The 16,629-nt window shown below is 39.2% G+C and overlaps 2 protein-coding genes and 2 non-coding genes across 6 annotated transcripts in view; 2 read left to right on the top strand and 2 right to left on the bottom strand.

The window, feature by feature from the left end:
- slc4a4a (solute carrier family 4 member 4a) overlaps window positions 1–10,050 on the top strand; it is a 56,526-nt gene extending 46,476 nt beyond the window's left edge. Inside the window, exons 25-28 of the mRNA XM_070963653.1 lie at window positions 499–660; window positions 1,392–1,485; window positions 2,306–2,385; window positions 7,376–10,050. Coding sequence (XP_070819754.1) covers window positions 499–660; window positions 1,392–1,485; window positions 2,306–2,349 — 300 coding nt within the window. The 3' untranslated portion in view covers window positions 2,350–2,385; window positions 7,376–10,050. The remainder of the gene's footprint in view (window positions 1–498; window positions 661–1,391; window positions 1,486–2,305; window positions 2,386–7,375) is intronic.
- Window positions 10,051–11,086: 1,036 nt separating this feature from the next.
- On the bottom strand, window positions 11,087–11,251 carry LOC139333211 (U1 spliceosomal RNA). The gene has a single exon (XR_011602315.1). It is a non-coding gene; the product is annotated as a U1 spliceosomal RNA (small nuclear RNA).
- A 954-nt stretch (window positions 11,252–12,205) lies between these two features.
- Window positions 12,206–12,396, bottom strand: LOC139333212 (U2 spliceosomal RNA). The gene has a single exon (XR_011602316.1). It is a non-coding gene; the product is annotated as a U2 spliceosomal RNA (small nuclear RNA).
- Window positions 12,397–14,369: 1,973 nt separating this feature from the next.
- LOC139332779 (dynein light chain Tctex-type 1-like) lies at window positions 14,370–15,812 on the top strand. 3 transcript variants are annotated; one of them, XM_070964879.1, is made up of 5 exons: window positions 14,370–14,423; window positions 14,596–14,637; window positions 14,922–15,045; window positions 15,167–15,244; window positions 15,598–15,812. In XM_070964879.1, exons 1-5 carry the CDS (start codon window positions 14,397–14,399, stop codon window positions 15,666–15,668), a joined length of 342 nt encoding a protein of 113 aa, XP_070820980.1. In that variant the 5' UTR covers window positions 14,370–14,396; the 3' UTR covers window positions 15,669–15,812. The 3 variants fall into 3 exon arrangements, with proteins under 3 accessions (XP_070820980.1, XP_070820982.1, XP_070820981.1); XM_070964881.1 differs by lacking the exon at window positions 15,598–15,812 and having other exon boundaries at window positions 14,382–14,423; window positions 15,187–15,242; XM_070964880.1 differs by lacking the exon at window positions 14,596–14,637 and having other exon boundaries at window positions 14,397–14,423; window positions 15,598–15,712.
- Window positions 15,813–16,629: the final 817 nt, after the last annotated feature.

Raw genomic sequence — 16,629 nt, 5'->3', positions numbered from 1 at the left:
TAAACCAGTGACGATTGTCATGGTGTTTCACATAATTACTGTTCAGGGTCACAAATGCAGCACTCAAGACTTTATTATACAGTTTATTGTATTTGTAATTGCACTTTGTGTTGTAGTTATTGTCTTTTGGCAGGATGTGACTGTTAAACTCACAAACCGTAACACACAGTGTTTTATGGATTTAAAAGGTCACCAGTGCATGAACACTATCATTTAGTAAGTGTGGTGTATTAAAATTCATTCATCATTTGTGTTATTTAAACTACCTAAAAATATTGAATTTTAAAAACACCTGCTGTTCTGAGTCCAAAGTATATTGGAAATACCAAGAATCAGTTTATGACACTAGCTTTTGTACTATAATGTATTTTTAATATAATTTTAGATATTTATATATAATGTGTATTTATGTCTTTCAATGTGAAGGGCTCCGTAGACCAGGCTGATTATTTTTTAATCACACCAGTCCACTCTATCTTCATGTTCTTGTGCTTCTAGATCCTCGCTCTGGTAGCTGTCAGAAAAGCGATGGACTACATGTTCTCCCAGCATGACCTGAGCTTCCTGGACGATGTCATCCCAGAGAAGGACAAGAAGAAGAAAGAGGACGAGAAGAAGAAAAAGAAAAAACAAGGCAGCATAGACAGCGACGCTGAAGACGTAAGGGTTTTGAGTTTACAGCCTCAGTTGAAAGCAACAAGTTTGTATCTTTGTACAGACAAGCAAATGCCTTATTTTTCTCCAGTTTGGTCATTTGTGTTACATGACAGCCCATTCCCAACTCCCCCCAGCCCTGCCCCCAACTCTTCCTCTGCAGCAGCATGTACTGTTTGAGGGTTTATCCACTGGCTAACCAATATCCAGCTCTACAGAGTCCTTCATGCACCTGCTTTCTCGTGTTGTGAAGTTGTCTTTCCCTCATTTTCAGTTGGTGTAAGATAGTTCCCCCAATGAGTGAGTGGAGAAAAAAAAGGAAAAAAAAAAAAGATTTTTTTCTGGTTTTAAATTTTGAAACAGAGGTCATGGATGCTGAATGGTGCATTTGTCCAGTTCTGGTGTGCAATGCTGTTATACACTGTATATATTTACCGTTCATATTTCGAGTTGAAGTAACTCCTCCCAAGCCGACATCAGGGGGTTAAATTGTTATTAAATGGAAGAACTGATGAGTAATTGAATTGATGGATCCACAGATTCAAGATGCATCACCACTTCCTGTTCTGATCAATTGTTTGTATTCCTTTAAAGAAGGCGTTCATGAATGAATGTTGACAGCAAAGGTCGTCACACGTTTAGTAATTAATGCATGCATGTGTGTGTGCGTGCTGATGCTTCATCACTCACATCCCCAGAGGTACCGTCTCAGGATCTGTGTTTCCTCTCTCCCACAGTCTGACTATCCTTACAATGAGAATGTTCCCAGCATTAAAATCCCCATGGACATGATGGAGCAAGAGCCCTTCTTAGGTGATAAGGCCTCTGACAGTGAGTAGACCCAAACTACCTGCAGCACCGGAGGAAAACTTCATCTTCATCTGCCCAACTCTCCTGCTGAGCTTGCGTCTCTGATGACGTCTTCTTAGAGTGGATGTTTTGATGCCTGTTTCTTTTCCACTCACTGCATGATTTTAACATTTTTTTTTCCTTCTTTCTCTTTCTTGTGTGCCAAAACATGCATGAAATTAACTCACTTTCTTCTCCTTTTGATCTTTTCTCTTGGATTCTGATCTTCCAGTAATATTAATTTTGATCTTTTCCCTTCTGAATTTTTGCTCCCTTACCTAACCCTTTTTTCTTCCGTTTACAATTTCAACTGATTAGTTTCAAATATTCAATGTTGATTTCATGCATTTCTTTTTTCCTCAAGGGTTTTTGTTAAATATCAACGCTGTGTCTGTGCACTTGTTCTTACAGCTTTATGTAAAAGATCCCTCTCCTAGCATGGAACACTTTGTGCCTTTTATTGTATACAGTTATGCTATCTAGTTGCGAAAAACAAATAAGAACAGCTAACTGAACAGTTTAAACCTGTTGTTCCAAAGCTTTTTAGTTCAGTTTTAACACTTCCTATCATCATTCCCGAGCTAATGTCCAAAAACTTGATGATCTTACAGATACTGAACATCTTTAAACAGTTCATTAATCCATCCAAACCCGTGTAGCAGCTACTTTCCTCCTCCTGGTTGAGAGTTTTGAGAGGGTTGGTCAGTGAAATCAGAATACATGTCAAACTTTAAAGCATTTGTCAGAGAGGACTGAACAGCTCTGTTGCATGCGCACTAATGGTTTTTTATTGTTCTTCCAGGAGAGAAGTCCCCATCATTCCTTGAACGACACACATCGTGCTGAGCAGCTTCGCTACTACCAAGCCAGCTATTTGTCCAGGTGAGATGTGAGAGTGTGTGTGTGTGTGTATGTGTGTGTGTGTGTGTGTGTGTGTTTGTGTGTGAAAGAGTGAAGGGCACACATGTCGCGTACAGTTCAGAGCCTGAGCGCCGATCTGCTTACCTAACAGCCCAAACCAAAACTAAATATAACTGCCACTGATCTTCTCTTTGAATTCATTCATGACTGTGGCATCAAAGGTCACAAAAATGTCAGAAGGCGAGCTAACTAGCTAACATGTAATGCTAGTCTGAACTTTAAAGGTCATCTGGGCTAATTAACTTATATGTGGCTGAACTGCATTTTTTCATTGACAAGCAGAGACGTCACATTTCACCTCAGACATCTCGCTTCTCTCTCTAGACTTTAAAACTGTACTATCTGATTTTTTTTAACCACTTGGGCACAGCGGAAACAAGTTGTAAACCCAACGCCGATACATCATCACCTTTTAGGATGATACGTGAACCTGTTAGCAAATGGTCACTTATTTACACATCCAGCAGTTACATTATCATTCATGAGGAATCGTGATGAATAGAGTACCTGATAAATGAATTGTCATGTATGGCCACTGTATGTCCAATATTCACTCTCTTTTAGCTCTGATTTGGGTCTCTATCAAACAAAATATCTGGCTCTTCAGCTGCTAAATGTTCCACATTATTCACCAGCTAGTTGCTAACTTTTAGCTAGTAGGTAGCTCACAATGAGAGTGAACCAAGTCGAGTAAGGTCGAGGGGAGCTACTGATTCTCGACAGCGTGAAAGGTGTTGTTCCTAGTCATAAACCTACATGTAGTTTTCACATTATCAGCTGATGAATTTTTATTATGATATTAACTACTTACTACTGTTACTCAGCCAGAAAAACTGTTGTTCGACGAATTGTGATGTATATGCATTATAGACATTATCTGTCATTTTTATTTTTATCATAGTATAGTTTTTTGGAAAGCTGAGTATTAGGGGACATGACATACAACAAGGTGGCACAGTGGTGCAAGCAGGTAGTGCGCGTGCCTCACAGCAATAAGGTTGCTGGTTCGATCCCCGGACGGGGATCTGTGTGAAGTTTGCATGTTCTTCCCGTGCATGCGTGGGTTCTCTCCAGGTACTCTGGCTTCCTCCCACAGACCAAAAACATGCTCATTAGGTTGATTGGTGACTAAATTGCCCCTAGGTGTGAGTATGCAATTATCTGCAATCGGCTGGCGACCGGTTCAGGGTGTACCCCGCCTCTCGCCCATTGAAGCTGGGATAGGCTCCAGCCCCCCCGCAACCTCAAAAGGGATAGGCGGTAGGGATCGACCAATTATCGGCCTGGCCGATATTCGGAATTTTTTCGATCATCGGCATCTGCCCTTTTTTCCACCGATAACCAATAAAATTAATTAATGTATTTTAAAACACGCTCCGTTGGCTCCGATGCAGCCTTCTCTCCGCTTGAAGTCACGGATTGGCTACATGGCACAAGTGAGTCAGTGACCAGGAGAAGCAGACCACTGCTCTGGTGATCCAGTGGAGATTTGACATTTCACCGACCTACTTGTCTAATCACATCAAGCATGACGATATATTTAAAAAAAAAAAAAAAAAGACGTAACCAAGTGAACATGATCTGAAGTTCCTTACTTAATAAAAAAAAAGACATAACGACATACCGGTAGGTAGACTATAGCAAGTATAAGGGAGGAAAACCTGCTGAATTCCACTGTTTGGCTCTGGAGATGAAACTGTTCACAATTTCAACAAGGCTTATACCATGGTCTGGGTGAATACTCGATTCTGAATGGCTGCAGAGTGTCCGTTAAAAAGTGTTGTAGGACACATAAAAAAGTTCCGGTCAAATAGCCTGACTGTTCTAAATTATCAACCAGCGTTTGAGCCAGCGCTTCGCGTCGGACGGTTCACGCCTCACATTTGCTAAATTACAAATGTGTATAATGTAAATTACAAGTAATAATTATAAATATACTGAAAGTTCATAATGCTTCTTGCAAATTCATACGGTTAATACAAACAACTCGATGCTCAAAATTCTATTTGCCTCCATTTCACTTTAACCTAATCTTGAAACTTCTTGTGAAACTCATCATCTGGTGCTAAGTTTTTAAATTTATGGCAGACTTAAACGTCATTCAGATAAAAGACATGACACATTTAGAGCTGTAATAATGGCCTCAAAGTAACTCAACCTATGTGTCACCATTACTTGGTCAAGGCGAGTGTATGTTGCATGATATATACATGCTGTGCTTCTTCACAGATATGAGCTTTAGAGCAGTGTTTCCCAACCTTTTTGAGCCAAGGCACATGTTTTACATTAGAAAAATCACAAGGCACACCAACAAACAAAAATGTCACAAAAAGTATATTTATTGAAATATAATGAAAATCTAGTCTCAATTTACTCAATTTACTTACTCAGTGTGAAACCTGGGCCTGTTTGTTAAACACAAAGCTGGTATTCTTGCAGGAATTGAATAAAGACACACAGGAAGATTTCTCTAAGGCTCTAAGGCTTAGAGCACCAATCAGGTGAAATTGGATAATCTTTCTCACGGCACACTTACATGCCGCAGCGCAGTGGTTGAGAAACACTGCATTAGAGAAGACAATCCGCCTCAAAGAGGCAGAACAAGCCTTGTGTTTGGGCCAAATATTTAGAGCAATGATTGTGAAGCTCAAGAAGAGATTATGTTTCTTCATCACAGCCACAACATCTCTTGATGACCAGGATCCACGGGTCAAATGCACAGGGTCATATTTTGTTTCTGTATTACCCCATCTGCTCTGTGATTGTCAGGACAGTAATGACGGAGGAGGATTAGTGTTTATCAATGTGTGAAAAGCAGGCCAACAAGCAACAAAAGATTTCTTTTTTGTAATTTGTCTTCAGCTTGAGAGATTGGGCTGATGGACTGGCGTTTGTTCACATGGCTGGTGACTATTCTACTGACTGAGGTGGAAGAAATATTCAGATCTTTTACTGATGTAAAAATAGCAATATCATACTATAACAATATGACAAGTAAAAGTCCTTCATTTAAAACATTACTTCAGTCAAAGTACAAAAGTATCAGGCAGCAGAATGGCTATACTACATGTGATTATTAATTCTGCAACGTTGCTATAGATGTTGCATCTGCTTGAGGTGGAGCCAGTTTTAACTACCATACTTTGGATATGTTGCTATTTGGTATTTTGACCCTGAGCAATTTACCATTTTATAAACTCATTATGGGTTGTCTATGTGAAAGTAATGCAAGATAAATTAAGTGGAAGAAAGATCAAAACTGTGCTTAAATACAATGTACTCTCCACCAGAGTCTACTGATAGAATTGCATCTCATTGAAAAATCTTTTCTGATTTCTATTCAACCTTTTCACTATCTTTTGAACTATTTTATTTTCTATGTGGCAGTAATTGGCTCAATGCATTTCGAAGAAACAGCTTTAATGTCCTATTCTGACTAGACATACTGATAAAAAGACCGGAAATCAGACTGGAATAGTTTGATCTCATGTTATTTAAAGACCTCTGCCTTTCAAGCGGTCTGGGCACTTGTCCATTAGAGTCAGTGACATTGGACAGGGCATGAACTGCAGCAATGCTGTGGTAGTGATGACATTACGCTGCCCCCGCCCCTCTGAAACTAATCCTGTCCCCTCTAAGACTGAAGCCAAATTGCTTTTGACCTTATATACACTACACAGCAGAAACCAGAATTATTACACTCAGACATCACAACAGCCAACAACAAGGTACATGTTCAATGTAAGATCCAACTGCTCCAGCCCTAAGGTTCAACTCAATCAATGATACTAAATGACTCAGTGCTAGCACCACTGTCAAAGACGTGTAAATCTGCTCTGAACTGATTCTCCTCATTGATGTTCAAGAAGCAGTCATCTGGAAACAACAGCACATCAATCACCAGCAGAGGATTTCAATCAAGAATACAAAGGAAGATGCTTTTCTCTAAGGGATTTCACTCATCTATAAACTACAAGTACAGACCCTGAATACTCTTTGATCTTACTCTGTATCAAGAGCTTGTAGCTATAGCCAGCAGGCAGTTAGCTTAGCTTAGCACAAACACTGGAAGCAGGTGGAAACAGCTAGTGTGGCTCTGCCCAACAGTAACAAAATCCACTTGGCAATATGTCTAAAGTCAATCAATCATGTTTGTTTAATCTGAACCAAAAACAAGATACTTGTATACTGTGTGTGTGTGTGTGTGTGTGTGTGTGTGTGTGTGTGTGTGTGTGTTTGTGTTTGTGTGGTTTTACAGGGGTGTTGTGAGCTAGACTTGGACAGAACCAGGCAAGCTGTTTCTCCATGTTTCAAGTCTTTATGCTAAGCAAAGCTAACAAGCTACTGGCTCCAGCTACATATTTAGTGTACAGAAATGAGAGTACTGATCCTTTCATGTAACTCTCAGCAAGCGAGCAAATAAATGAAGCATGGCACAAGTTCAGGCAGGCCACAGAGGTCAAGCTCATTTGGCATTCTCACTTCATTGGCTGATGGCTCAGCTGATCTTAAACCAGCCGACATCAGCTGACAGCTCAGATGATTCTCTGCTTCACTCCTTATTGGCACATCGAACAGAGCGCTCTATTTAAGCTGTCACAGCCTGCTTACCCTCGCTGCTCCTTCTGCAGGCCGTTTAAAAACCTGCCTCAACCCTAGCTCCACCTTTTATGTCCGACTTGATCTGCTCTCCCTGCTTATAGCTGTTCCATGAAAAAGCAGAGAGGACATCTTTCTGCTTCAGGCTTTTCATGTAAGTGTGTGGAAGAGCAGGGAAGTCCCAGAACAGAGCCATACTGCCAAATGTAATGTATGTTGTGTTAATAATATACTTTGACTAAAATGGTCCTGACTGAAGTGTATTTCCCAAAATGTGAGGCTAGTCCTTTAATGTAAGAGTACTCTTCACCAAAGCATACATGTCCTAACAATAGATGTGTTTGTTTTTCAGCCCTGAGATGAGTCCGCTGAAGTCTGTGCCTCAGATTAGAATAGACATGGACCCAGATGATGATAATTCATTCTACTGGAGGGGCAGAGGATCTGAAACGTCGCTGTAGGGCACCAAACCACTGCAGCACCCGCAAGACACCTCGCTCTTTTACTTTCCTTTATTTCTTTCTTCTTTTTAACTCCAAAATCCTTTCCACGGTTTTAAGACTTTGTTCTGAATGCATAAAAAAGGAATGCAGTAAGGGGGAAAAAAGCAGTCTAACACTCCGATACACTTCTAATAATGATTCTATTTTAAAACCATCTCTCTCCTCACAGTCTCGTCTTGTTGGTATTGTTCTCACAGCTCCACAGTAAACAGACTCACTGTTAAATGTAACTCGGTACTACTCTTCTATGCAACTCATCCCACAGTAAATGCTGCAGCTCCTTCTGACCGCGCATGGAACGTCCTCCCTGCCCTTTTTATATAAATATATATATAAATATCTGTCTGATTTTTTTATATAAATGGAATTACTCTAATAACATTTTCCTGTAGCAGGAAAATTATGTTTTTATAGCTCTACCTCTTGTTTTAGATCAATTGCTTATTATGAACAAATGCAACATGTTGATTTTTGACGCAGCATGGGGTTTTGATATTTTCTCTCTGTCCTCTTGTAGAGTTGAAATGATTCAAGAGATTCACTGTATTATAGCGTGTGAAGGAAATGTGTGCAAATAGATCTCTGAAGTTAATTAACAGTTAATTCATGCATATTTGTATGTGCAGATGAGGTAAATATTTTTGTTATCACTTTTTGATGCAGTTCTGATTGCTTCACCTTCTCTTTCTAATTTTCTGAATCTTTCTTTCACGTGTTCACTTCAAAGCTTTTGTTACTTGTTTAAATTAAATCATACATTTCTTTATCTTTTCTTTTGTTTTCCTTTTTTTTTTAATGATTTTGCTGTGTATGTTGGTAACCTTTTGTTATGTCCTTCATTTTTGTTTCATTGCGGTTAGAAAACAGTTCAGCGATACATAATCACCCCATTTTCCTCAGCCAAACTTTAACTAGGAGTGCATAACATGTAATTGCTTGTGCTGCACAAACTGCTTTACCTAAGTGGCTTATAAGAGATTGATCCAGACTGAAATTCTTATGGTAATGATAAGACAAATGAGAAGGGAATCAAATCCATGTAAGCTCCATGCAGTGGGACAGCTTCAGTTCACAGCAGGTTTTTTTTTTTTTTTTTGTCTCAGCTGCTGTGGTAATTATCTGATTTGAAAATGGGATCACAGATTTTTTTTTTTCCGTTGTTGTTCTGTACATTAAAGGTTTATGGTCTGATATTAATACAGTGCTCACAGGCCATACTGTGTACACTGAGGGAGGTATTGGTCACTGGTATCACTCTTCTTGTCAGCAACATGATCCCTTCATAGAGTGACTAAGCTGAAAGCCTGAAGTCTGCAGCTTATCTGTGTTGAGCAGGTAATTAACCTCGCTCCAATTAGACAGGTATTTTCTCAACTTGTTAGTATATATGGGCACGCTAAATTAGTTCACAACATGTTGCAAAGCATCGTTTTTCTGCACATTCAATGATGTCAAACCATTGAAAACCTTCTTTCAGAGTTTCTGCATAGTTTAGTGGAGCAGAAAATGAAAGAAATTTCATATTAAAAGACTCATTTTTAGAGGATAATGACTTGATTTGTCGAAGTCAAACTGCTGAAGTCTTTACCTTTTACAGTGTAGTCACATTAGGAAGACATTGTTGTCAGTGATTAGTAACTCTCTCAGTATTACCTATGTGTGAGCATGTGAGTGTTATGTTAAAACAGCCTTCCATGGAATCCAGACTCATCCTTTAAACAAAATATCCAGTCATTTTTAGCACTACAATGACACAGAAGAAGCACAAACCTCATATTTGTTTCCTTTTTCTACTTCACAGCCTTCCTTGCAGAGTGGCCAGTGAGTCCACTGTCACATATAGAAAGAGTTGAGCTTCTGAAATCTGACAGCTTGACTTTTATTGGCCAGTATTACCTACAGTACAACAAGCCAGAATGGCTCCTGAAGCACTGTTTGTCATTACAGTATCCCCACTTTATCTCAAAAGGGAACACTGAAGCACTTTCTCACTTGACTTCTCAAGTCTAAGTGGGTCACATATGTAATTTTAAGCTGGAAAATCTGTCTCAACACCACTATAAAAATAAATTCAAACTGTGTGATAAATGAGCTGCCTTCGTCCTCTGCAAACCATGTACATACAGCAAAGGAACGTCGGCTAAAAGTTAGTTTGTACGGTCACAGTCGTGTTTAATTTGCTTTTGTCAGTTTGTTTCAGTCCATCAGCCGAAGTAACAATTTCATTTCTACTCCACATCAGTGTTCAAGCCGTCAGCAGCAGAGAGCAGAAACGAGTGTGACTTATTGTCTGAGAGGGATTGTGTGTGGAGGTGTTCAAGCGTGGTGTACTGTCTAAGCATGTCGGACAAAAATCCACAACATGAAATGCTGTTAATTTTAGCGTACAGAATACTGACACATTTTTTTGTTCTGTTCTTTTGATTAACTTTTTGTGACTTTTTAGAACAGGTGAAATGGTTTATTTTAGAATTTCTATTTTTCAAATGAAATGTATATTGAAAATAAACAGAATGATCAAACAGTGATGGTGTGCTGCTTTTCAGTCTCAGTGGAAAAACTGTAAGGTTGTATGAATTAAGAGAAATAAGCTAATGCTGAGACTAACATTGTTAGCTACACTTTAAATCACAGTTCATATTATCTTATGCTGTAATTAGAATGACAAAAAAATATTTATATATATTGTGACAATGCAGTCATATAAACTGCTAGGTATTTTGTCACAGAATGAATAATGCATTTTTAAGTAGAGCTGAAATGATCAGCCAATCAAATATTCTGACTATATTTTGATAATTGCTTAATAGTTTAAGTTAGATTTTTTTTATAGGCAGAAATGCCAAAATAAGCTCTACTTCTAACCCTTTGATTATGAGGATTTCTTTGTCTTCGTTGACTTAGGTGTGCTTTGCATGAAAATAATGAGGGGAATGTGGCATATTTTGTTTCTGAATAAAAATTAATGAAGTTCTTAAGTTGCACAATCAAATTCACTGCCCTCTTCATGTTCACAAGCATGTCCACTGCCCCATACCTTGTTAAAACACTGCAACAGTTTGAAAACAACTTTTCCCGTCATTATGAACTATTCACACATTGACAAAATCATTAATTGACATTAACATTTGACAAATAATATTAGATTCCATTGTATTGTCATGTTACATACCCATAATACATTAAACAATCTAACAACAATCTACATTTTATCTATATGAATGAATACATTACTGATACATGAAATGCATTTATTAAGATTAATTGATTTATTTTACTTGGCAGTCATTCCCATGGCTGCACTGTTGCAGGACAGTCTTGAGTGCATTGCAAATTGACAAAATTACAATTACTTAAAATTTGTAGGTTCCACTCCAAAGCGTCAGCATGGTATGAACCATCACCACCTATAATATATCTGGATGTTTGACAGTCTTTGACCAGCAGGGGGGTTTGTGTGCACATGAAGCCTCGAGAAATGAACCTTTTTGTGAACCTTTTGGCTGGAGGGCTTCAAGAAGCTTCAGCTGCCATCACTATATTTCACTTTGACAGATTGTCAGGGGAGAGCGCGAACGCAGTCCCCCACTACCAGAAATTATGCAGTCGAGATTCCCACATTTGGGGAATTCGCAAAGGTCAGCACAACCTAGAGTGCAATGGCTGAGCCTCGCCTTGGGTGAACCACCTTCTTGATCATGGTATCTCCCCTGCCAGGTAAGTATGAGTTGTAGAAGTGGGAGACAAGCAAGTCTTTCACACACACACCATCCATACTCATGGTGCTGACAATCTACAAAATGAACAAAACCAGAGGATGTGGAAGGCTGTGTGTGAACCTGCAGTGATTTCATATACAAGAAACATCTGGTGACAAAGAGTTTTCCCTTTTTACTTGATAACTAATGGATATATTTCCAACACTGCAATGCTGTATTCCTACAGTAACAGCTAACCTAAAATCACCAGCTGTATCTATCTTACCTCCAACAACCGACTAACAGCTCAAAAGCAAGTTCAAGTGTGCCAAAGTTAATCATACTGCAATCAAAGGTTGTTTGATCCACATAAAAAAAAAAAAACCCACTCACAGATCACACATTTACCCCCTCAAATTACAGCCACTTCCTGTTCCTTTGTTTGCTGCTGGTGGGAAACTGACATTCCTGCTACCTCCTGCCACCTCCTGGTGTGGAGTGAGAACAACGTTTGGTCGTCTTCACAATCCAATTTTTAAAATGCACACAAAATGCTAAATCAACAACTCTCCAAAAACTGCACATTATAGCAGGGATGATTTATTTAAGGACTGCTGTATTAAACCACTTTCGTTTTGGGTAAATGTAGCAAATTCTCCCTTTAGGGAAACAAGCAGATGAAAAGACAGCAATGAGGCCACCAACAGATTCAATGCCACCAGACAGTCTGAGACTTCACAAATGAGTATTTTCACATTTTCAGTTACTGTGGAAAAGGCAGACAAATACAGTACATATATCACTGCAACTTTACTATCTTAATTGGTTACTACTAATTTCTTTTTAAATCGTACATCGGTACTGACTACACTAAATTTCAGGAAAGCAGAATTACATTAAAGTTGCAAAGACAATTATGATACTGTGACAACTATAATGTCAAACCACCTCCAACCACATTTGTCACTTTCAACATTATTAGGAGGGTGCACCATTCCTGGAAGTACTGCAATACCAGGTCGATGCGTGGAGTGGACGGAGCAAGCCCCTATTCCATCTCCCTGTTCCAAAAATCAATTTAATATATGGTCCCCGGGTAGGGGACGTATCAGATATTAAACTGATAAGAACAGATACTACACTTGATCTTAGCCAAAAGGCCGAGAAGCGATACCGTTGACGACGAGGAATAGGGGAGTCATTCTCATTACTATGACTTTCACTTATGGTTGAATATAATTAGAATAATTAAAAAAATACAAAAAAGTGTAAAAGCGTAATTTGACCTTTCATGACTTGTCAGCACCCAGAAGCACATTCGATCGGACACTTTAGCAACGTAACAGCATGACCGTGAAAGAATACAGACTATTTCGGGTCACATGACATGCTTCTGCCCAATAAGCCACGACTACGAAGTAGTATTTTAAAATGCAATTTGTAGCTTTAGTGGCGGTAGAGTTATTTGACTGTTCAATTACATTGTATGATTGACAATAAGTTAAACTATTTAGAACATCTGGATCGTGTGTGTGGATGAAAATTGACAAAATACATCATTTCACTAGTACTTTCGCAAAGATAAATTGGGCTCTGTCTCCCTCTGGTGAAGGAAACTATGAAGGGAACCGCACTCAGGCCTGAAACTTCAGAGAGCCATATCTTTGCATTCTACTGAAATACACATTTATATGTTGGCAATTCAACGTCAGTGCCCGTGACGATCTGAGCAAATGTGTAAAAATCACAAATATCACTGCGGGGTACGATTAAACCATCGATATGTGGACATCAACAGGAGCGCCGCAATACAGCAAGACAGCAACGCATCTGTTTCAACTTCCGGTATGTTTTCAAAATAAAGGTTGTAATATCAGCGTATGATGTCCTGTATGTGTGAGTTAATAAGCAAAATGATGTACACGAATAAGTTAGCGTTTTAAGCAGCCGTTCAAATTGATATCTACAACTGAAATTACTTAAACTGTGAGAGTACACATGTAACCCTAGACTACAAATTCACAAACCACACTTTTTACACGAACACCAAGTGACTGCGAACTTCGGCGCTGCACTACTAGACTAGACTACCTGATGCAGCACTGTATTTCGGGAGAACCCCAACACTTCATATTTAGCTTTACCTAACAGCAACGACATAAGGAAAGGATGTTATTAGTGAATACTCATCTCATATGAGTCACCTACTGCAACGCCAGTTAACGGTAGTCCAGGTGGGCGCTTCCTTCAAGGGCAAATTGACTAGTGATTTATTTAACGTGTGAAAGCAGAACTACTTTCCACAGCAACTCAGTACTTAACACGTCCCACATCTTCCAACTTTAACATTAACATATCAGTTAGCCTCGCCTAACAACTTTAACATTAGCATATCAGTTAGCCTAGCATGGCGGTTACGTTAGCGGCATAAAACGGACCTCTTAATTCAGACATTTCAACGACAAGCAAACGCCACAACAGTCCCATGAGCACAACCAGTAGAGCCAAAAGACCGAGAGGACGCATAAACAAGACACAGTCTTCAGAGAGCTGGTATGTAAAAGCATTAACCTACCTGAAACTGTCATCTCAACGGCGGGCACTGACGACGATTGCTAAACGAGGCCTGAAACCCGCCTCAGTGTTACGTAACGTGAACGTGAAAAACGTTTACTACAAATTACCAGCAGGGGGATTGTTTCCCTAATAAATCACTTTGTCATAAACCTGTGAGATGTATTTATAAAGACAGTTACCGTTCTATGGCATTTGAAATAAAATGTAATGCTCTTCAAGAGTGCTGGTTGCCAAAATAGCTCTGGCATCTTGTTTACGGTGTTTTACAGATTAAATGTTAAGATAACTGATTAATTCCAGCGTGACCAGAGTTACGACTATTGTGGTTTTATACGTTTTGTCTTGTAGAAGATGGTGAATAACAGCTTACCATAAGCACGCGTAGTTCACTTAGAACATCGCTCAGCCGAACGGCGGCTGAATTCAGGCTCTTTTCCCTGAATTATTTCGTTGGGCCTTCGTTGGGCCCCTAAGATATGTTCGCTCGGCGCCAGAGTCCTGTTGTTTTGTAAATACGATATCTTATTCTGAAGTAAGGCAACCGGAAATCATATTCCTGGGCAAACTGGTTCACGTGACGTTGGAGGCAGTAGCCATGGACGAGTATCAGACGGAAGAGGAGGTGAGTTTAGTCATTTAAATCTAGTAATTTCATGTATTTTTATTACCGAGGAACAGTTAATATGCAGACTTTACCAGAAGAAAATTCTACATTGTCACTGACATGAAAGTAACGTTAGAAGGCGAACAGCCACGCTCGCTTAAACTGCACTGTGTTGTTTCTCAATAAACAGACCGTGTTCGCCGTTGAAGAAGTGAGTAAAATAATTAAAGAGGTAAGCAAAAGACAATTTCAATGCCTTTTGGTTTAAGCACAGAGTTTAGATTGTATCTGCTCACCGTGAGTTAGCAACTCTGTTTAGCGAGCCTTTGGTTGCTATGGACGCCAACGGTTGCTAGACACTGTTGATATCTGCACTCAAAAGAATTTATGTCGTTAAGTACTTCCTAACATATACTAACTCAGTTACAGTATCAGCTTAAGGTTGTTTAAAGGTATGGATGTGATTTTACGTCTTGATCAGTTCTCAGGTGAACACTGTTTAAACTTTCTTTGCAGTCAGTCGAAGCAGCCATTGGAGGAAATGCCTACCAGCACAGCAGAGTGAACCAGTGGACAACCAGCGTAGTGGAGCAGTGCCTCAGTCAACTCAGCAAGCTGGGGAAGCCTTTCAAATACATTGGTATATGCACTGCTGCCTCGGTGATATTAAGTAAAATAATAATAATAATAATGATGATATTGTAATGGTTCTCTGGCTCTGAGGTTAGTATTTAAAGATGGCTGTTTGTGTTTTCTCACAGTAACCTGTATCATCATGCAGAAAAATGGAGCAGGTCTGCAAACAGCCAGCACGTGCTTCTGGGACAATTCTACTGATGGTAAAAAAAAAAAAAAAAAAAAAAAAAAAAGACGGGTTTACTCATATATGTAGATGTGAAATGATATGGAATGTACTGGATGAGTAGTTTCTCGCAAGTTATGTTTTCATCAGTAAAAAAATTCTCATGATGATCTTGCAAATGGATAAACAGAGCAAGCGCCCAAGCGGTAGGAATGTGAATTTGATAAGTAATGTTTTCTTTTCTGGCAGCAACTATCAGCACACTCTTGAACCAAGAAGCTGTCTTAGAAATTCTTCAGTGGTCATGTGTCAGAAGATAGTCACTGACATTACAAATGTAAATGTAAAGGAGGTACTGTCACTGAACTTACTGTATATTTAACCCAACAGGAAGCTGTGCAGTGAGATGGGAGAACAAGTCCATGTACTGTATCGTCAGTGTTTTTGGGCTGGCCATCTGAACCAACTGTAATGTACCTGAAGGGTTTGAAATGTATGGGATTTTGGGGGGGTTTGAGAGCCAGCATGTTATGTTTGGTAATTTCTGCTACATTTGAATGAATATATTTTTTCTATTAAGCCCAACTGATTAAAAAATACTATTCAAAAAATAATTTGCTTTATTTACATGTGCCACGCACTGCTACATGTACAGCCTTTCCCTCATAGAGCAAAAAAATGAAAATGTTTGTTATCCCCTTTGTCTCACAAATGGACTGATCAGCCTGATGCCCTTCGGGTGCAGCTTGTTTGGTAGGTTTTGCCTTTGTTAAGTTTTTGTCTGTGTTTGGTCACTTAAGTCTATTTAGTCTGTTAAAGTTATAATAACCTGAGTTAAGTTCTGTTTAGTTGACCTCTTTTATGAGCCCATCGTTTACGCATTGACTCTTTTTTTTTAAATTTGTGAAAATCCACCTGGCACTCTTCATGCCTGTCTGCTTGGTCCCTCACATCCTAAATTAAAAATGTTTTGGGGACAGGTGATGCCCTTAAAGAAGTTTTTCATCAAAATTTTATAAAAGATCCAAAGATGGCATTACTGAGAGTAATACCAGAGGGCACTGAAGGGCGAGTTAAAAAAAAAAGACCTTTTACAAATATTAGTAACAGCAGCAATTAAATGCATCACAATGAAGTGGTTAAAACCTGACCCCCAACATATGTGGACTGAGAAGGTATGGGAAATTTCTCAGATGGAGCAAACAACGTTGATGTAAATCTTCTTACATCCATTGAATCATATTTGAGTTTTTGCCTTTCCAATCCGTCTCTTATGAACACACAATTATGCCACTACACATTCACTTTCAAGTCCCTTCTGTTTGGGTGGGCTCAGACACATCCGTACAGAGATTCCCTTGGTCTGTCCTGTTCTAATGTCAACTTTATGTTAGAGGATCTGTCAGTCCTAGGCCCACTTCT

Source organism: Chaetodon trifascialis, chromosome 6 (assembly GCF_039877785.1).
Source record: "Chaetodon trifascialis isolate fChaTrf1 chromosome 6, fChaTrf1.hap1, whole genome shotgun sequence".
In the NCBI taxonomy this organism is placed as follows: Eukaryota; Metazoa; Chordata; class Actinopteri; order Chaetodontiformes; family Chaetodontidae; genus Chaetodon; species Chaetodon trifascialis.
This window is presented reverse-complemented; position numbering and strand designations above follow the sequence as displayed.

Excerpts from the sequence above, each read along its gene's own strand:
- LOC139332779 (XM_070964879.1), top strand. The coding sequence starts at position 14,397 with ATGGACGAGTATCAGACGGAAGAGGAG. Across the intron at positions 14,424-14,595 it reads AGTATCAGACGGAAGAGGAG|ACCGTGTTCGCCGTTGAAGA; the intron begins GTGAGTTTAGTC and ends CTCAATAAACAG. Across the intron at positions 15,046-15,166 it reads GAAGCCTTTCAAATACATTG|TAACCTGTATCATCATGCAG; the intron begins GTATATGCACTG and ends GTTTTCTCACAG.